The sequence below is a fragment of the Mus musculus genome, chromosome 1 (genome assembly GCF_000001635.26).
Source record: "Mus musculus strain C57BL/6J chromosome 1, GRCm38.p6 C57BL/6J".
In the NCBI taxonomy this organism is placed as follows: Eukaryota; Metazoa; Chordata; class Mammalia; order Rodentia; family Muridae; genus Mus; species Mus musculus.
Window position 1 is genome coordinate 45,501,283 of NC_000067.6, and position 22,473 is coordinate 45,523,755.

The window sequence follows — 22,473 nt, forward strand, 5'->3', positions numbered from 1 at the left end:
ATTACAAAAATTAAGCACATCATTTTAACATAAATTGAGAATAAAGTCTGTATAGATATTTTAGAGTTAGTCTTCTGGTAGGGGAGGGGAGTGGACAGATTCATTGATACTCAGACATTTTGCTTCTATCTTAACGCTGCTATGTGCTCTCCTCTTTCCTAACTTCTTTGTTCTTTGCGTTTGCGAACAGCACAGACTTTTCATGACATTATGAGGAAACGCAAGTTTCACCCTTCATAAGTTTCCTCACGTTATGAAGCATAGAAACTGATTTTAAAGTTTTAAGATTTTAGAAAAGTGCTCCCTCTATGGGGCTGCTGACAGACTTGAATTTTATCTCCAGAACCTTGGGATTTCTACAACTTACAGTTGCTAAACACAGTTTCTAAATATTTTTAGAGAAAAAAAAATCAGAAAGGCAGAAAACATATTCGTACAGATGGCTGGATATACACAGGAGAAAGACAGTTACAGACACGATTAGCACATTGCTAAGTTTTGGAAGCTTGAGTGTGATGCTAACAGAGATTCAGATCTATGCTGGCCTCTTACAATGAGAATGTATCTGTTTCTGACACTTCAACCTTCAAAAGTTAACGTTAATATCAACGAGGCCCATTTTATTTTATTTTTAAGTTTTATTCTATAGCAGCCACGCCATTTTGCTTAACAATACATCCCAGCACTAACATATGTAAATCACATAGGGGAAACAAAACAAAACAGTAACCAAGCAAGATATGCCTTAAAAGAAAAGAAAATAGAAGGAACGGGGGAAGAGAAGAAGAAAGGGAGAAAGGAAGGGTCTAAGGGGAAAGTCCTTCTTAATACTCTGTTCCAAGTAGAATTTCCTGCCTTCATCCATCCACCCAGGAACCATGCTGTCCTGATAATCAAGTCAGTAGGGTGGGAAAGCACAGAAATTTAAGAAATCTGGTTTCTATCAGAGTCTGTCATGGAGAAATAAACTTGACTCCCTCTCTGTAGGCAAACCCGATTTTAAGATCAGAGATGAAAACTTTAGGAGGGGAGGATAAAGAGCAAAGACAAAGGAAATTCCGAACTATCGGATTTGCCTGCTGGAGAGGTTTTTCTAAACAAAGACTTTCATGAAGCTGCTGAAGTTCACACAGGAAAGACTCCACCCTGCCCAGCTTCTGCTGCAGCGGCTTTCCCTGCTTGGAAAGCGCCTGCCCACAGGACAGACCTCTAACTAAAAGTGCCTCCGGGGCTCCGTTTTAAGCACTCTTGTTTTCTTTTAAACGTCCCACTCTTACATTCCGGCAAAAAAAAAAAAAAAAGACTGGTGATATCCTGGCTCTTACAGGATGTCAGAAGCCCACTTTTTGCCAGGGCACGCACAGAAGCTCCGGATTTGCAAATGTGCCTAGTCTCCAGAGCCAAGCTACAAATCCTAGAGCCCCCTTCTCAAACTTCAAACCAGAGTCTTCTCTTTATCCTCTTCCTGAAGCTTAACATTCCATCTAGTTCCCAAACCAAGCCATAAACACCATAAGCAAAGCAAAAGGCAAACTCACCATTCTCTTGTTCCTGGGCTTTTATTGAGACACAGTACCCTAATAAAACAGAAAGAATGAGGAGAGGTCTTGCTCCCACCCAGTTTGCCATCATGTCTAAATATGAGACATGTGGGTCCTCCTGGGATCGAAGAGTAGATACTGAGGTCACTGTAGCACCATGAATTCCGCTGGGGGCTCTTTTTCAGCACCAGTCCCCGCGCTGCCTCAGTCTGTTTCAGCACCAGGTCCGGCACAGTCTGCGAAAACTTTTTTCAAGCGGTGCAGCTTTAAATAGGAAGAATGCTGCCTCCACTTCTTTTCCTGCCCCTTTCAGCTTGTTCAGGCTCATAACCATCCAGTGTCTGCCAAGCAACCGTCTGATTGATGGTAAACAACCAAATCAGAGCGCGCGCCTCTGCGACTTGAGTTTTCAGTGCTTCTTGTAGATTTTAAGCACAGAGGAAGCTTCTCAACAGAGACAAACTTTTATTTCTCCTTCTGTTTGAGTGTGTGTGTGTTTTCTTTTCTTCTTTTTTTAAAGAAAGCCTATTAGAAGGAGTCTGATCCACCCTCCCCAACCCTTCCCCAGACACACACCCACTGACTTTTTCCAGAGACACTAAAAAAACTTTAGGGAGGATTACAGCCTTTTAGTGGATTTTTTTTTCTTTTGCACTTAAATAATTCAGAATTCTCTTTGCCACTTAAGCCTTTAAAACGTCACTTTTTTAACCCTTTCTTTTGGCAATGGAGGAAGGATTCTTGTCCCAATTTTCATCCTCCTCCCTCTCCTATGCTCTGAGAAGATTGTGGAAGAAAGGAGGCAGAATATGGCCAATACAAAATGAACTTGAGATACTTTACATTGAGTTATTTCCACATCTTTTTAGTAGGCACATCTATACGTTCTCCTCGTCACAGAGCATGCTATTGTGTTAAAAAACAAATATGTTCACTAAGCTTGTGGAGGGAGGAAAACACACTGGTTTAAGTCTCAGAAAGGGTAGGTTCCAATATCAGATCTGCCAACTCACCAATTTTGTGAATTTATACATAGTCCTTAACTGTCCAAATTTTTTTGTTGTTGTTGTTAGAAAAGGGGCTTTGGCCTGACCAGTGTGCAGGATCTGGTGACACTAAACTGAGCAATATGCTGTTAACTAGATTCTAAATTACAAAGAGCTACATAAAAGTGAATGATGCTGTTATGAACCCCACACCAGCTTTCCACGGAATGTGGTAGTCCTAGCTGCATATTTCTGTAAAGAGCAAGGCATTAACTTTGTGTGCTACTCAAGCTTGACAGATTTAAACGCCCTCAGTGTTTTTGACAGTCTAATTCATTTGATAGTGTGCGTTCTGGGGGATCTGGATCAAGCCCCACATAACATGTCATGTGTGACTCAATTGTTCATAGTTACTCAGCACTGAACAGGTGCTCTGAGACACACTGAATAGAGGAAGGATTATGGCAGACTAGAAACAAAGTCAGCATCCATCACCTTTAAGGAACATGTGTATGCAAATGCTGAAAAAATATATCTACGTGAAACAAAAAAATACAAACAATATATACAGCTATGTGTGGAATTAACTAAACCCCAAATAAATGCAAAGAAAAGGGATAGTATAAATTAAAATAGGTATATGAGGCTTCATTTACTATTTAATTTCCTTAATAAAGAAATCCAAGATGCTTTAAATTGAGAGGTGGAACTAAACTCTGGAGAAGTTCCAAAAACAACTTTCTAGCCCTGTATCATTGAAAATAACTTGTCACCAAGACCTGCCTTTGTTTAGTGAATTCGTTCACCAACACACTGCTGTTCCCATGGCTGTCTTGCTCATACTTAATGAATGGGCTAAATAAGGAACAAAAATCAAATTTCTTCTAATTCTTTGAATAATAGCTGAAAAAGCCCCTGATGTAAAAGCTCTTGTTAATCCCTCATCAAAGGAACATTGTTTTGCAACAGATGAAAATCACTTCAGAAAACCACAATCAATTAAAATGCAGAATTGTGTAGCCCAGTCTCAATGGATACATTTATCAAACTACTCTTGAACCTAAGGCTCAGAGAACATTGAGGAAGAGGAGGTAGAAAGTCTGTAAGGACAAAGGAATCCTAACAATGTCAGAATTTTATGCGTATACTCATAAAATCTCACCACCATGTCTGCCTCACCATGAGCTGAAATAAGAAGCAACTGTATGCCAAACTGGTTAGAGGAAGGACCAGAAGGCTCCAACTCTACATAGAGAAGTACGGGCAACCAAGGAATGCTGAGCACAGGAGAAATAATCTTCCCCAGAGAGTAGTACATGACTGGTTATTCAATATCAGATGGTGAGCCCTGAAAATATAAATGCAAGGTAGCATGATATAGACAGAGCAGGTTGCATCCATACACTTAGAACTAGATATGAGTATATATGTGCATATATATATGTGTGTGTGTGTGTGTGTGTGTATGTAACAACAATGGAGAAATAGGCCATGAATTTGTAAAAAGAAGATATGAAAGGAAGATAGAAAAAAGGCTTTCATTAAATACTTTCATTAAATACTCAATGGGAGTTACAGAAAAATAAATAAATACAGGAAAAAAAAACATAGTCCTCTCTGAGATTACCAGTTTTCTTCTACTAATGAGACCATTTTAGACAACAACAACAACAGGCTCCAAAAGTAGGCCAACTTTTTGTGTATCTTGTAATCTTCACTGGAGTGTTGAGATAACAGATGTTTGTAGAGAATCTACAACTCTTGGAAACTATTTGCAGGCTGAAAGTTCAAAACTGGTGAGCTAAGATTACAAGATCTGTCCAAAGAAAGCACACCTAATCCCCATCACGTGCTCCTATCCACTTCCATTTCCTGTTATAACAGTTTCTATATGCTTATCAATATAGGTGACTTAAGTTTAACTATGAAAACAACTCTCATGGGGAAAATTCAAAACACAATGAAAACTTTTCTCAGTCTCACACAGTTTCTAACATCTCTGGATCACAGCAGAAGTCTGTAAAGTAAGACCAAGGAAATATTTTCCTGGGGCTGAGATAATTCAGTATCTAAATGTAATTCTCCATGAGCTTTGCCATCTGTTTCTATCAAGCCAGAAACTGAATTTTTTCAGCTAGAGCTTTTGTTCCATGTTTCTTATTAGGATCCTATACAAAAATGACCACAGAATGTACACAGGTGACACCAGTTTAATGGATGTAGTTGAATTTCTGGGAAAGTGCCATTGTTTCTTAGTCTTAAGAAAAGCTGAGAATGAACACAAGCCATCACTGTTGGAGTAGGGGCATCAGAAATCAGGCTCAGTTCCCATGAAACACCTCAGCAATCCACACACTACAAGTACTTCAGTGAATCTGCAGCAGTTCTTATAACAATCCTAAAAGCTTATTACTGGTTTTCGAATTATATATAAAAAGTACACTGAAAAGAAGCTTAACTGGTCAAGTTTGCTTGACTAGTACTTTTAAGCTTCTACTTGTGCAATGATTAATCTCAAAGTAAATGTTATTGTTGGTTGCTGACTCTTCCTTAACCTACCTAACACCATGTTCTAATCTTAGGGTAAAATATATATATATTAATTAGCACTCTTTAGAGTTGATCTCTCCCTCTCTATCCATTTTATCCCTTCAATTTTTCTTGGGACATTTTGTTCTTTCTCTCCTTTGTAAATCTGATAGTTAATCTTAGATGTCAACTTAACTGCATCTAGAATCAACTAAACCCAAAAAGCTCGGACATACCTGTAAGAAATTTTCTTGTGTGTATTACTTACGGGGGGAAAACTCTCTCTAACTATCAGCCATAACTTCGGCTGGGAGCCTATATAAAAGGACTTGGAAAAAGGGAACTTGTGCTTTCTGCCTACTGCTCTCACTGTCACTGGCAATTTTATCTATCTTATTATCAAAGCATCTCTTTGCTAATGTTAGGACTTTTTTTTTTTTTTTTTTTTTGAATTCCAACATAACCTGAACAGCAGCAACTCTCCAGGACTTCTCTGAAACCCCAGACCCAGAATAGGCCTGGTGAGACCTCCAGTCTCAGAGACTGAACAACTGGATTCTTGGCCTTTCCAGCATGAGACAGCTAGTGTGGGGCTACCCAGACCACAGACCACAACCTATAAGCCACTCTAACAACTCCCATACCTCTGCGTGTATTTGTGTGTGTGTGTGTGTGTGTGTGTGTGTGTGTGTATTCATTTATAATAGACATACATTCCTTCTTCTGTCAGTTCTTTTCCTTTAGAGAACCCTGACTAATACAGCATCTCTTCCTCTATTTCCTGAAGCCTATTTGCCATCATTTACATTTAGCTCACTGTTAATTTTCTATGCATGCATGTATACACATGCATGTGTTGTATAAATAAGAATACATGTGCCTGTTCATGTATGTGATGCTAGATATCTTCCTCTATTACTTTACACCTAGTTTTTTAAAAAAAAGGTCACTCACTCTATGTGGGGTTCATTGATTGACTAGACTCATTGGTCAATGAGCTCCTGGAATTCTGTCTTCGCCTTCCATCACTGGGATGATAGCAATGACAGACATGATAGCAATGACAGACACTTTACACAGGAGTTTGGGGTCCAAAATCAAGTCCTGACTCTTGTGCAGCAACTACTTTATCCACTGAGCTATTTCTCCAACGCCTATAGCTTATCTGTAGGGAGTTTCTCAGAATCTCACTTCTTTTGCATCCATTCTTTTACCTCCCAATCATACTTCAACCTCTGCCTCAGAATTCCAACACCACTACTACACTATAAATTGCATTTTCAAAGAGATTAAGAGTGTTTTTTTACTAGTAAACTCAAGATTTATCTTTTTTCTTTCTGTATTGGTTTCTATATTAGGATTCTTTATAGCAACAAAACCAATAGAATGAATATGATATGCTAATTATTATACTTATTTAAGTCATTGTAAATAAGTATAATAGTAAGCATATCATATTCATTCTATATATTATATGTACATACGCATATATGTATTTATATAAAAATGTTAGAAAAGGGATATGTCAGGCTGGTTTATACAATATAGGCTGAGGAATACAGCATTTGCTGTGAGCTCTTGGGAGAAGCTGAGAACCCACTTGCTACTCAGACCATGAGGGTGGATCAGCAATCCCAGTATCACTGAAAGCCTAGATCCACATTACAGTGCTGAAGAACCTGGTTCTGATATCAATGCAGGACGAAGACATCCACACCAGCAGCAGAGAAGATGCACCCAGCAGCAGAGAAAGGCTAGCAGGTTCCCCTCTCAGATCCCTTTATCTCTGGCCACTGTTAAAAGGTCCTGAACATTTAATCAGTTAATCCTTCTACAAAATACCTTCACACACTGGCCCAGCTTCTCTTAGTTGATCTTAGATCTAATTGAGTTACCAATCCACGATTATCTATAAAATTTTCCTTTATGTTACTATGCTCACAACACACAACAGTGATGATTTAGGTTCAAGATCTTAGTTAATCATGCTAGGAAAACATGCTGGAGCACATCAGTTCACTGAAGTCGCAGAAGGTAGGGGAAACTTGTCACCTTATAGCCGACCAGGAAGTAGAGAATGACACAGGCAGTGATACTTCCAAGGACTTAATCCTAATGCTCTTCTTCCTTCAGAAAGTTTCCATCTCCCAAAGATTATACAGACACCCAGAATAGGGCCACCAGCTGGGAAATGAGCATTCAAAAGATAAACATACAGAGGGCATTTCAAATTCAAACCATAATACATCCATATAGTATTTGATATTTTGAAACTTCTTTCTTTCTCTGTCTTTGTTTCCTTAGTCAAATCTCCTTTGGTACCCTCTAAACAGAAAGCAGTGAATGTTTTCCATGGTCCCGTTGTCTTGTGCTCATTTTCCTCTACTTGTTCATTACCTTGGGCTAAAGTACCTATCAGTTTCCCTTGGCTATATTCCCACTTTGTGCTAATGAGTTCAGCCAAGATTCTCCTTCTGAACATGCTAGAATTACAGATATGCACTAACACATCTGGGTAAACTGTTCATATTAATTTATATAGGAGCTGGAGAGATGGCTCTTCAGTTAAAAGCCTTTGCTGTTTTTTCAGAGGGCCAGATTTGGGTCTTAGAATCTATGTTATTGGGAAACTCATGACCACCTGTAACTCCAGCTCCACGGAATCCAATGTTTTTTTTTCTAGCTTCCATAGCACTCACACTCACAAGCAAGTACTTTTTACATAAACACAGGCACATAGAAATTAATAACAATAAAAGTAAATATCATTTGCATTTATCCTGGAAAGCAATGGGTTTTCTAATTACACTTACACACACACACACACACACACACACACACACACACACACACATGTGCGCGCACGCACACAGAAAATTTCCTTATATATCTTATTGTGCTTTACTTGTTTTTGCTCCAATCATCTCCCCTGATCCCCCACTGTCTCCTCCCACTGGTGCCTTTTTACCTCCAAATAGTCCCCCTTCTGCTCTCATTTCACACATTACATATAAATTATATGAGAGAAATTGTGGTATTTTTCTTCCTGTTCTTTCTCCTGTTATTTTGTCTTATAGCCTTATCTCATCCTCTAGACCCACCATCTCATCTCACATATTCTATATTCATATACATTTGTGTATTTAAATCTAGAGTTTATATATGAAAGAATCATGAAATACTTGTCATTCTAAGTCAGGCTAACTTTGCTTAACATGATTATTTTCAGTTCTATCTGTTTTCCTTCAAATGACATAATTTCATTCTTTTTACAGTTGAGTAAATTCCACTGTGTATATATATATATATATGTGTGTGTGTGTGTGTGCGTGTGACATGTGTGTGATGTGTGTGTGCATATGTATGTGTGTGTGTGTGTGTGTGAGAGAGAGAGGGAGAGAGAGAGAGAGGGAGAGAGAGAGAGAGAGGGAGAGGGAGAGGGAGAGGGACAGGGAGAGGGACAGGGAGAGGGAGAGGGAGAGGGAGAGGGAGAGGGAGAGGGAGAGGGACAGGGAGAGGGAGAGGGAGAGGGAGAGGGAGAGGGACAGGGACAGGGACAGGGACAGGGACAGGGACAGGGACAGGGAGAGGGAGAGGGAGAGGGAGAGATTTTCTTTAGCCATTCCTCTCCAACAAAGATTTAGAAACTAAATGATTTTATAGACATCTGAATGGCATGTAAGATATGTATTATTACAAGGCAAAGATGGAGGTAGGGACTACTATTAAGTAGCACTTTATTTAAATAAGAGATGGTAATATCTTTGAAGCAAATGGAAAGCAGGGGAAAACCTATGATACTTTATAGAACTTAAGACTGCCCATCTCCTGAGAACGGCAGAAGTGGATTCCATGACGACGCACTTCTACCACCTGTACAGCTTAATTAAGCAAAGTTTAATCATTGCCTTCTCCTCGACCAGCCATGCTTCCCTCTCTTGATACAGACTGATGTTTGTAGACATTCCATACAAAACTGTATTTATCTCTACCTTAAACCACATTGAAAGCTCCTGGATGAGAAGGACTTCTGTTGCCTATTTATGCCAAGTAGTTGTTTGCTGAATACATGTTGTTTAATAAAGAATCAAAAAGGTGGCTAAGGAGAAAGAGAAAAATTACAGTCAGTATTAATAAATATTCACACAATCAACTCCAGATTCCTAGAAAAATGATAGAAATATCTCTACCATACCAGAAAAATGAATATGTAACTGACCAGAGAAAGAACACAACATGGAATACATATGCTTATATATATGAATTCTATGAAAGAGCAACCAACATCTGAGTTTGAAGAGAGAAACACTACTTTATTAATATATTCTCAATGGAAGCCACTGTGAAAAGAATAAGCACTGTAATAGTACAGTTTGCATTATTAAATATCATGTAAGTCCTACATGCATATTAACTAAGTTAATCTTCAAATTAAACTTACGGAGGAAGAACTATAATTTGCTTGTTTTCTCAATATTAAAAGAATTTGAGGTTCAAAGAATTTTAATAACTTGGATCAATTAACATATAGGGGAAGAACTAGATACAGGTTTGAAGCCTTGGCTGAAATCTTTTAGCAGAGTATTGAAATTGAAAGTTATCTTGCAATGTTTATTTCATTACCTTAAATTGTGTCACTAATTTCCTGAAACATGTGGCAATAGTGTAAAATTCAGATCATCTGGCTAATATCTTTAAATCTTGTTCATTTATTTTGTGTGTGTGTAAATATATATGCATGCAAGTGTGCATGTGTGAGGGTGTTCTAATGCCAGGACACATATGTGACCTTCAGAGGGTAGAAATTAGATTGTGATAGTCCATTGTCAGTTTGAGGTACACTTAGAGTATTTCAGAGTTACAGAGAAGCAAGGTGAGATCAGCCCTCTCTTCCTTTCCTGGATGAGCATCTGCTTGTCTGAGAGCTCTGAGAGATGGACTATTACAAGGAGTCTGCTAAATACTTGATCATATAACCAGAATAGGGTATGTTCACAGGACCTAAATGATTCATTAGATAAGACATTGTCTCATTAACCAGTGAGATAGTAAATTTGAGAAGGGGACAAGTCCTAGCCTAGGAAGAAGAGGACAGGAATGTCTTGCAGTAGGGGACTTCAAAAACCAATGTCTTTAACCAAATCAGTATACCAGCCATTTCTGCACCTTCTCTATGCTCATGTCCTTTCTGAAGAATTGTACATTTAAAACTGCTTCATTCTCTATAATCTCTTGATTGCTATTATCTCTTTTTCAGCAAAAAAAAGAAGCTTGCAAAAGCCAGTGCTCTCCTTCTAACTATGTATCTTGGGGATCAAAGTGAGGTTGAAAGCATCTTTACCTGCTGAGCCACTCACATATGGCATACGATCTTTTCAAGTAAATAAACACAAGTGTTGGTTCATTTATTATAATGTTAGCTATATATAAACCATAAATTTCTTACTTCTGTCTAAATGCCCACATTAAAATTTTGAATAATTGGAGATCTTTTTATATTAGAAGACTATAAATTCTTTCTGCAAGAATTTTCTATTTAATATAAATTCTAATTTAGCTGAGTAACATTTTAAGAAAAATCTTCATACTTTTTAGTTAAAAATATTGGATTATCTTTGAAGGCAACAATGACTCATATTTAGTATTTACGGTGAGTTCTCCAAGTCAAGGTCATAGACAAAACTTAATAAACAGTTTTGGAAATTACAGCATTCTACTTTACAAGCACTATTCAAGTTCAAATATCTCAGCCAACTCACAATAATAAAGATGTGGTGATCAACGTTTTGTTACTGAGATTCAGAGCAATTAAGAGCTATGCAGATATCTTCTCTGAATGAAGCCATCCTTCATGGACAGAGGTCTTGTGAGTAATCGAAAAGAAGAGGATTCATGAAGCAAGCAAAACTCACAGACTTAAGAAGTGCCTAAAACTTACAAGATCCACAAGGTTTTTTTCTCAAAGTCACATAAACAGGTCTACTGGGAAGAAGGGAGCCTGGCTTCCTAAAAATTAGCTTTTGTGGGTCATTACCCATGCTGACATGTTTTTCAGTGATCTAGCTGCCACGGGTTCTTTTATTTTTAAGGAATATAAAACTATTTATTGACCACTGTTCACCATTATTTACAATAAAGTAAATATACAGTTAGATAACATTCTGATACTACAAAGTTACTTTTCTGGCCCATTGATCCAGAACCCAAATACTGAAAAGATTGACCCTACCAGTAAGGAATGAGTCAGGATAAAGAAAAAGCATGGAGGGCATTAATTGATATTAGCAAATTTTGTTCACTCAATTAGTCAGCAGGTCTTAAATGGCCAATGTCAGCTCCAGCCATGATTCTATTTCCACATCAAACAGATTCCATGAATCATAACCTTTTAGTACAGACTTTAACTTTCTACAATGGAATTGTTCACCAGAGGAACCTTTACACGGACTGGCTGACCTGGACCTGCCTCTGTAGAACAGCTGGCCTCTCTATCTGCCTCTAGAGTGCTGGGATTAAAGATGTGCACCACCACACTTGGCCCAAGTCTTGTTATTAAACCACACTATTACTTTGTCTAATTCCACTTTCTGAAGGGGAAGTGGACAACATTCTGTACATAAAGCACTGTATTTACATGATGACACATCAATTCTGATGTGGTTGCCTTTAAACTATCCAATGAATTGCAGAATCTGCTTAATCTGAAAACGGCATGGTTTCAGAAAAATGTTCACAATGAGGGAATCTCATCAACTTGTGTTTTCAAGTTTCAAGTACTAAAAACAAAACAAACAAGTTATATAAGTGTTTTATGCATACACTGCATACAAACAAACAACAAACAAAAAACCCAGAATGGTCCTTCTGTGTCCCAGTTAAAAATAAGTTCTGACTTGAGTAATGACTGTAAAATCTCCCCAGCGTTTAAGAAAAGCTGTTCTGCAAAGCTGAGGAAATACAACATATCAAATGGTCTATTGTTAAAGGAAACAAGTACAGAAAGCTCTTACTTGCTCAAAGGAATTAGTGCCTTTTGATGCAGAACAAAACCCCAAAATATCCCAACTACTGTTAATACTTTCAAAACCAGCATATCAAACTTGACTTTCATTAGAATGCTATTTTTTCCACACTAGTAATTCAAAACCCAAGATCCAGATTTATATATATATAAAATTGTTTGCAAACAATTATTGTGCTTCATCTTCGGGACAAGAATGCCAAGTCAACCTCTCCTTGAAGAAGGCAATGACAATCTGAGGACACTTCATATTCACCTCATCTGAGTCCTTCCATTTCATGAGAAAGATTAATTCTCCACTGCTGTCTATGGCACCAATTATTCATTCAGGATCAAGACCTCTGGCAAAGGCCCTTGGTTTGTCAGCAGTTCTCTCTTCTTCTTCGATTTGCTATCATCAGATTCACTGTCAGCTAAAGATTTTCTTTTTGTACCATCTTTTTCTTTACCAGCGTTTTGAAAATTAAGAAATGCTTCAATTAATTCTAGACAATCTAAATTTTCTCCTGGTTCCCAAGTATTAACAGCATCTGTGAACCCCTTCCACTTCAGGAAATACTCCACCTTCCCATTCACTATACAACGGTTCAGTACTTTTTATACCACAAATTCTTCAGGCTTTGACTCTTCAACTTTTTTACTCTTTCCATTTTGTTTCTTTACCATTTTTTGCAATGTAGTTTTATTGGAGGCCATTCTTTAAATTTAATTGGAGACTTGAAGAGTGCTCAGATGCTCAGGGCCACGGATACTGCCTGCCACAGTTTCTTTAAGTACCTTCAGTAAACCTACTGGTTCACCAAGCTAGATGGGTGGAATTTTCTTTGGTCTGTTACCAGTAGCATTGATTGGAAAGATTAGATGTTTGCTTATATCTCCATAGGAATTGTCAGCAACATTAATTAATTAACTTTCAGAACTCTCCTAAGTAAAGAATGATTCTCAGGTATAACTATATATGTCTGAGCATTCCTTACGCTGTCTTTAATAATTTAAAAGTTACCCAAATTTTATTAATTAAAAAAAAAGACTTAAAAATTCCATGAACATGCAGCATAGAATAACTATTAAGCCAACCAGACAGCTCAAATGATCCTCCTGCCATTTATCAGATAGGTGGTCCTAAGACGCCCCATATCTTCTCTTTTACTTGGTCTCTTCATTGAAAAGTTGGGTTAGTAATATCATCCACCTCACAGAGTTGTAATGAGAATACAACGAGTTAACAGTTATAAAGATTTTAGGACATCTGGGTTCTTTCCAGCTTCTTACTATTATAAATAAGGCTGCTATAAACATAGTGGAGCATGTATCCTTGTTATATGTTGGAGCATCTTTTGGGTATATGCCCAGGAGTGGTGTGGTTGGGTCCTCAGGTAACACTATGTCCAATTTTCTGAGGAACCTCCAGACTGATTTCCAGATTGGTTGTACCAGTTTGCAATCCCACCAGCAATGGAGGAATATTCCTCTTCCTGCACATCCTTGCCAGCATCTGCTGTCACCTGAATTTTTTATCTTAGCCATTCTGACTGGTGGGAGGTAGAATCCTAGATGTCCCTCAACAGAGGAATGGATACAGAAAATGTGGTACATTTACACAATGGAGTACTACTCAGCTATTAAAAAACAATGACTTCATGTATTTATTTATTTATTTATTTATTATTATATATTTTCTTTATATACATTTCAAATGCTATCCCGAAAGTTCCCTATACCCTCCCTCTGCCCTGCTCCCCCACCCACCCACTCCTGCTTCTTGGCCCTGGCATTCCCCTGTATTGGGGCATATAAAGTTTACAATACCAAGAGGCCTCTCTTCCCAGTGATGGCCAACCAGGCCATCTTCTGCTACATATGCAGCTAGAGATACAAGCTCTGGGGGGTACTGGTTAGTTTATATTGTTGTTCCACCTATAGGGTTGCAGACCCCTTCAGCTTTTTGGGTGCTTTCTCTAGCTTCTCCATTGGGGGCCCTGTGTTCCATCTTATAGATGACTGTGAGCATCCACTTCTGTATTTGCCAGGCACTGGCATAGCCTCATACGAGACAGCTATAACTGACTTCATGTAATTCTTAGGCAAATGGATGGGACTAGAAAGTATCATCCTGAGGGAGGTAACCAAGTCACAAAGGAACATACATTGTTTGCACTCAGTGGTAAGTGGATATTAGCCCAAAAGCTCAGAATACGGAAAATACAATTCACAGATCGCACGAAGCTCAACAAGGAAGACTAAAGTATGGATGCTTCAGTCCTTCTTAGAAGGGGGAACAAAATACTCACGGGAGGAAATATGGAGACAAAGTGTGGACTAGAGACTAAAAGAAAGGTTGTTATCAGAGACTGCCCCACCTGAGGATCCATCCCATATACAGTCACCAAATGCAGACACCACTGTGGATGCTAAGTGCATACTGATAGGAGACTGATATAGCTGTCTCCTGAGAGGCTCTGCCAGACCCTGACAAGCACAGAGGCAGATGCTAGCAGCCAACCATTGCACTGTGCATAGGATCCCAGTGGAGGAGTTAGAAAAAGGAATGAAGGAACTGAAGGGGTTTGCAAGCCCATAGAAAGAACAACAATATCAACCAACCAGACCTCCCAAAGCTCCCGGGGACTAAACAACCAACCAAAGAGTACACATGGAGGGACCCATGGCTCTAGCAGCATATGTAGCAGAGGATGGTCTTGTCTGGAGAGGCCCTTGCTCCTGTGAAGACTCGATAACCCAGTGTAAGGGAATTCCAGGATCAGAAGGTAAGAGTGGGTGGGTGGGTGGGGGAACACCTACCTAGAAGCAGGAGGAGGGGGGATGGGATGGGGGTATCTGGGGAGAAACCAGGAAAGGGGATAACATTTGAAATGTAAATAAAGAAAATAGCCAATAAAAAAATTAAAAAAAAAATAAAGATTTTAGGAAATCTCTAGTATAAAAATGATGTATTAGTGCTTACCTAATAAGTAAGCTTATTTTTGTTTCTCTAGTTTGTCCTCAGAATATTAAGTTCACCTAAAAACTTAAAAGTCAGGGTTACTAGAAAATTTAATGACATCACATGCTCCACTTGCCCCCTCTTTTGGTATTGTGTTCCCTGGAAATCATTTATACAGAATAAAAGGTACACTTTAAGGTATACAATTCTTTGGATTATGTCAAATGTGTAAGAACATAATCATAACAATCTATAGGGTTGTTATCATAATCTTTACCTCCCCAAATTCTTGAATTTTGAGTCAGTGTTTTCTACCATCTAATTCCTGGCAGCCTGACCTGATTTCTTTTTTTCCTATGGCTTGTTCAAGACTATTAGATTCATTCTATGCCCAATTTTCTGTGTCTGGTTCTAATGTTCACCCATGTTAACCTATGTCTTATCTATAAGTAGTTCGTTTTAACTTTTTTCTGTTCATATTTTAAACTTTTTTTACTTTTAAAATCACTAATCCATTATTTACTTTTAAGTCTAATAAGTTTGAAGCATAGATGATTGTTTGTATTGGAATAGACAATTCTCTGTAGCTAAAATAAGAACCATGAGTCAGGGCTTCCCCGGGGGAAACTTTTCAAATGGCAAGGCTAGGTACCGGCTACAAAGAACAAATTGTCTAGAAGCTCACTGACACCAAAAGCCATTTATAGCAAATGAACATGTCACTATGTGTGTCTGCTTAAAAGAAATTTAAGCACTAAAAATTTTCGGATAGTCATTACAGAATGCACTCTTCAGCTCATCAAGACCTGGCATTCATTGTTCAATTAACCTTTATATGGTGCCCAGGCGCCTGGACATATGTCTTTCCATGATATAGAGATGGCACTAGAAAGCAGGAAATATATGTGATACATTTTATCCTGTTTAATAAATCTATTTGTATTTTGTTAAGTATTTTAATATTTCTGGGATTGGGAGAGCTACTTTCTTGTAGTTTCAGGAAGTTCTGTTTTGAAGTTCATGGATTCTCTATTTTTGCAGGGGGGTCAGGAAGCTGCTGTAACCTAGGTCTTAGACAGGACAGATAGACAAACCTGCTGCTATGTTTTATAGGTTATCATTTTCTTTGGTATTTAAATGAAAGTAATCATCCCACCTATTAATGTGTCATAAGTGTGAAATGCTAAACTTTTGGAAAATATGCTATAAACAATTTTTGAGTAATTAAAAATATCATCTGTTCTCCTTCTCTTAAGTAGAGTATTGGAATGGGAAATGAAAAGTAGGGCTCAGGCTTGATTAATACAGAACAGTAGAAACTTCTGCTCAGAATCTCTATGAACATGATTCTTTACATACGTGCTTAAATAATGGTTAAAAGTTAAGTCTACAGTGGATGCTCACAGCCATCCATTGGACTGAGCACGGGGTACCCAGTGAAAGAGTTAGAGAAAGTACTCAAGGAACTGAAGAAGTTTGCAGCCCCATAAACAACAATATGAACTAAAGAGTACCCCCAGAGGTTCCTGAAAATAAACCACCAACCAAAGAAAACACATTTTCAACTCATGGCTCCAGCTGCATATGTAGCAGAGGATGGCCTAGTTGGTCATCAGTGAGAAGAAAGACCCTTGGTCCTGTGAAGGTGCTATGCCCCAATGTAGGTGACTGCCAGAGCCAGGAAGCAGAAGTGGGTAGGTTAGTGAGCAAGGGGAGTGGGTAGGTGTTTTTTAGAGGGGAAACCAGGAAAGGGGATACATTTGAAATGTAAATAAAGAGCCAGGCATGGTGGCACATGCCTTTAATCCCAGCCCTGGGAGGCAGAGGCAGGTGGATTTCTGACTGTAGACCAGGCCAGCCTGGTCTACAAAGTGAGTTCCAGGATAGCCATAGCTATGCAGAGAAACCCTGTCTCAAAAAACAAAAAACAAACAACAAATAAAAGAAATGTAAATAAAGACAATATTTAATAAAAAAATAAAATAAAATAAAAAAAAATTTAAATGTAAAAAGCTAAGTCTACATTCCTGATTTAAAATATATATTTAAATTGCAATATTCTTTAAGTATCTTCACATAATCAGTAGGTTCAAAAAGGTACACTGAAGTAAACTTCATCCATCATAATTGAGGTTTGAAATATGAATTAAAATATAGTTACTATATATCTAGGTTTTCCCAATAGTCTAAACACAACCAGACTGCTCACTCGTTGATTTTGACATTTCTCATGTCAAAACTGTATATCTAACATAATTTTTATGGAATTAATACATATATGTATGTATATAGTAAATAAATACTCATACAAAAGAGTTATTAAAAAGCAGTTTGTAAATTTGATTTTTAAATATATTCTCAATTATTCTATTCTCATAAGCCTGAATCCTCCTTGGCAGCCAAAATGAAAGCTGTAACAAGCACTGTCTTTAACCATCATTCAATCAATGTTTGCTGGTATAGTGCATTTTCTAAAGTTCTGTTTCAATTCCCCCATAATGATAATTCCTTCCAAGACTTCTTGCAGATGCCAACAAGAGTTTGCTGACAGGAGCCTGATAAAACTGTCTCCTAAGAGGCTTTGTCTGTGCCTAACTAATAAAGAAGTGGATGCTCACAGCCATCCATTGGTTGGAACACAGGGTACCCAATGAAGGAGCCAAGGAGCTGAAGAAGTTTGCAGCCCCATAGGAGGAACAACAATATGAACCAACCAGTAACCTCAGAGCTCCCAGGGACTAAACCACCAACCAAAGAAAATACATGGTAGAACTCATGACTCCAGTGGCATATGTAGCAGAGGATAGCCTAGTTGGCCATCAGTGGGAGGAGAGGCCCTTGGTCTTGTGAAGGTTCTATGTGCCCCAGTACAGGAGAATACCAGGGCCAGGAAGTGGGAGTGGGTGGGTTAGGGAGCAGGTGGGAAGGGGATAGAGGATTTTCAGAGGGAAAACTAAGAAAGGGGATAACATTTGAAATGTAAATAAAGGAAATATCTAATAAAAATTAAAGGGTAAAATAAATAAATTAAAAATAAAGAAAGGAAAAAAAGGGAAAAAAGTGAGCATTATCTGAAAAAGAAAGAAAGAAAATGCTTTCTCCTTACATAACTTGTTTCTCCTTATACAATTTCTTTCTGAATGCACACCTACTCAAGTTCACTAGAGTATAGTAAAAATAAAAATAATAAAATTAAATTAAAAACAATAATTAATTTCTAATGGAGCAGATGAAGCCAACAGGTCTTTTTAAAAAATATCTATTCATTTATTTGTTTATTTGTTTATTTATTTATTCATTTATTTGGGCCTTTTATTTCACTTGGATTGTCTAAAGAAAACCAGAAGCTTGGTTTAATGTTTAAAATGAGGGAAACACATACAAAACAAAACACCTGAAGCGATAACACACCAGACTTCTCTGGGGGACAGGAGGCCATCTCCCAGGCAGTAAGCTACTTCAGGAGGGTATCACAGTGCTAGATAAAGGGTGATGGGACAGTGGTCACTGCCAAGAGCCTTGGACCGGATCTTGCTATCAGACAATGCAAGTGAAAGAGAGTAGGAGAGCAAAAAAGTAATCAAGAGCAAAAAAGTAATCAAGTCTCCAACCAACATTCTTAGAGCGGGCATTCATCACGTAAGTCCAGAAAGTGCAAGCATAAGCAGTGTTGGGGTAGAGATGCCGGAAGCTGTCAGCCAATGGTACAGCCTGTAGCAATTCCCCAAACCCTTGGCGCTCCTGAGGAGTAAAGCCAGCATTCTTTTTGTTTCCTTTGTGGTTATGAAGGTCAATTTCTTTATGAGCCACGTTGAAATCCTCACATAGCACCAGAAGCTTTCGAGAAGCCAAGTCCTTTAGAAACGTTCGGAAGACTTCATCCCAATGCTGTCAGTATTCCAGTCTTACCAGACCCCCCCACCCCCACCCCCACCCCCATGCCTGTATTGGAAACATAGGCTGGTACCAAGACAAAGGACTCAAATTCAGCCACAATCAATCAGCCTTCTTGATCAGGTTCTTCCTCACCAGTGCCATAAGAGACTTTTAGTGGGCACTGGCAGGAAAGTAGGCGCACACCACTGGATCCTTCTTTGTCTGACGGAGCTGACCAATACTGATAGGTGAGTCCAGGCAGCTCTTGAAGCTCGGGAGGAAGTTTGTTTTCTGAGCACTTGGTCTCTTGGAGGCACAACATATCTGGTGCTTCTACCTTTACCCAATCCAAACCCTTCTTTTTATTGCAGGCTCGAAGCCCATCCACATTCCAGGAGCATATCTTGAGAGTGGCAGATTTGCCACTGGGTAAGGTTTTCTGATCTGGAGGGTCCTCATACAGGACAGGGCCCTCTCCTGCGGCTTCCTTCTCAGTTTTCTTTGCTGCCCCCTTACTCTTCTTGGTCTCTGGCTCGGACGTGGGTTCTTCCTCGTCCTCACCGCTGCTTTGGCATCACTGTGACGAAAGCGGTTAGGAGCCTGGAGCTCCGAAGCAGTGTTTACTGCGTGTTTGCAGCACAGAGAATGGAGTCTGCCTGTCTCAACAGGTCATTTTAAGTGTCTTAGATCCCATCTAGTTTTTAGTTGCCTGAAAGAGGAGGCAATAATGAAAATTGGTTTGAGTAGTCAAATTCTAGTTATTTAAAAAAGAAAATAATAAGGGGTAACAGATGTTCAGAATAAAAGAACATCGAGGGCAATGAATTGTCAGTAGTTATTTTTAATGAAACTTACATATGAAGTGAAACATTAAGTGATTATAAAATTTTATTGTGAAGAATTGATGTCCATAGCATTTTCTGCAAATATTCATTACTATATTATGCTAATATTATTAAGACAAAACTGAAGGTTATATAGTGTGTATAATTATATTATATAATAATATATCACAATAAAATATAGCAATACCATTAATATATACATTTACATACATGTACATGTGTACATATGTGTATATGATGTATGTATATATGTGTGTATACACATATACACATATATATGTATATGTGTATACACACACACACACACACACACACACACACACACACACACGGCCAAATTATTATACTCTTAAGAAATAATCTCTTGCTTTCATTGTTGCTTAAGAATTTGCCAGTGTGGCTAACAAAGAGCTTTTAAATTTTACATGAGATGTGAATGCTTTTGAGAGGACCAAGTCAGTCATCAGAGCCATGTTGACTCCATAACAGGCTTTAAACTTGCAGTTTGAAAGACTAGGCCTAACTTTCTGTTTTTCAGAACTGTAAAATTCCAAAACAAGTCGATTCCAGGAAAAACCACCCCTTTCAGGCAGCCAACCAGAAAGCTACCCTACCACCTAACCTGAACCAACCTAATGGGCAGCCAATCAGGAGCTGTAGTAGCTACCTCACCACCTACCTTGTGCCAGGTATAGTTAATCAGTAAAAGTCTCCAAAATCCCCCAGAGCCATAACCAATCACAAAGGAACCCACACTCCCGGAGAGAGAGCTAACCAAGTAAGGGAAAGAAAGGTAAAAGTCACCCACTCCTACCCTAACAAGCTTTAACTCAACCCTGCAAAGTCTACATGTCTGTCTTCCATCCTGGAAGTGTGGTAGACCCCTGCAGGCAGGTTCTCTGCAGAATAAACTCTCTTTGCTTTCCCATACTATTTGAGTCTGAGATCTCATTCTTCCCAAATCACAGACACTTAGAGGAGAAAGAACAAACAGCTTTAGAATTCATGAAATGCAGCCCATCTGCCACATGGGTAAACCTCAGTGTGACATGACTTGTAGGGATCTCCAATCCTATGAACTCATGTAAAAATCACAGAACCCAATTATTGTATATATAAGCTGTAAGCCTAGATTAGGCAGATATACCTCTACACTAATCTATTCCCCAGCTATGAGATCACTTGCTACTTGCAGATTCCACAGGCCATGTGGTTCTGCTCCATCTTTCTTCCACCTCCTCTTTCTCCATCCTTTCCCTTCCCTTCTTCCACTCTCTAAGACCTCCAGTCTCACTTTTCCTTCCACTGTCCTATTACAGGCTCTACCCTTTATTTGACCTTTTATAATGGGGATAGTGTTCACAAGAAACCACCTAAGTAAGAGATCCACTCCTCAGCAGAATTAACATGAGAATACAAACAGCACCAGACACAAGACACAGAGGACCATGTGCCATGAGGACTTCAAACTGTTATGGAGTTCTGTTTTGCTTGCTGCCATCATATGCCTCTTAATCTAAGAATTATATAAAAATTTGAAGGGGGCTTCCAGTCCCTCACTGGACAATATCTTTGGCACTCACAATAATAATGATTGATCTCTTTCAACTATCTCTGCTAGAGCAGATTAATGATTCAATCACCACCCTAGAAAAGAATTTAGAAAGTAGATTGTCAACAATGACCATCCTTAGAAAACATTTGGAAAATTAAAAATTTTAGTGAAACTATGTTGAAATGTTTTTACAACCAGTTTTTATGTAGAAAAATTTAGGAACAATTTTGAAGTTCAGAAAGGCACACTCTTATTATTTAAGCTAGGGACCATTTATGGTGAGTGAACAAGAACAATGGCAGCTGATGTGGCTCTCACTGACATTAGACTTGTGATAATTGATTTCTTATACCCAGTTTTTGTCCTCAGCTTCCTGATATAATTTATTAAGGATTGCTGATGAGTAGGTATGCATTGTGAGGACTTAAGGTAGAGATGACGGATTTTTATATAAAAGTTTAGATTTGGGGGGTGGGGAAAAGTTTTAGATTTGTGATCCTTTTAAGATTTTTACAAGATCACTTTTAAAGATAAATAATAAAATAATTACTTCTTTCTCTGTATCAGCAAATTACCGCCAGCCAGTAAGAGAAATTGGCTGAGAAAACAACCTTGCTTGCTTAAACTTTCTTAATAATAGGTTGCTTAGTTACAAATGTACATGGGTTCTTGGAAATAATTTTTTTCTTTACCTGTATACTACATAATATTATTTCCTGTAAAAAAAAGTCAGAGAACACATTGCTTTTTCATAATTATTAATTAGAAGAAAACTAAAATGTGATCACATTGCAATTTTATACTGCTTGAAAGATTTTACTGGGATATATTGCAAGGGTCTGTGATTTGCAAAAAATAATACCCCAGACTAAAATAGTATGCATCAGCAAAGAGCATTCATTCTACAAAGAACCTGCATGCAAGGGCCTACCATAGTCGGGGATGGAAGACAGACATGTAGACTTTGCAGGGAAATTTACAGCTTATTAAGGTGGGAGTGGGTGACTTTTACCTTTCTTTCCCTTGATTTCTTGGCCCTATATTCAAGGTTATAGGTGCCTTTGTGATTGGTTAAGGCTCTGGGGGACTTGGGGGCACTTTTACTGATTAACTATACTTGGCTCAATTTAGGGGGTGAGGCACCTTCTGGAGCTCCTGATTGGCTGGCGGAGCAGC

General features: G+C 38.4%; 1 protein-coding gene and 2 pseudogenes across 1 annotated transcript in view; all 3 read right to left on the reverse strand.

The window, feature by feature from the left end:
• Positions 1–2,000, reverse strand: part of Col5a2 (collagen, type V, alpha 2) — a 128,952-nt gene extending 126,952 nt beyond the window's left edge. The window contains exon 1 of the mRNA NM_007737.2: positions 1,539–2,000. Coding sequence (NP_031763.2) covers positions 1,539–1,632 — 94 coding nt within the window. The 5' untranslated portion in view covers positions 1,633–2,000. The remainder of the gene's footprint in view (positions 1–1,538) is intronic.
• Positions 12,051–12,832, reverse strand: Gm8296 (predicted gene 8296; annotated as a pseudogene).
• On the reverse strand, positions 18,325–19,557 carry Gm7063 (predicted gene 7063; annotated as a pseudogene).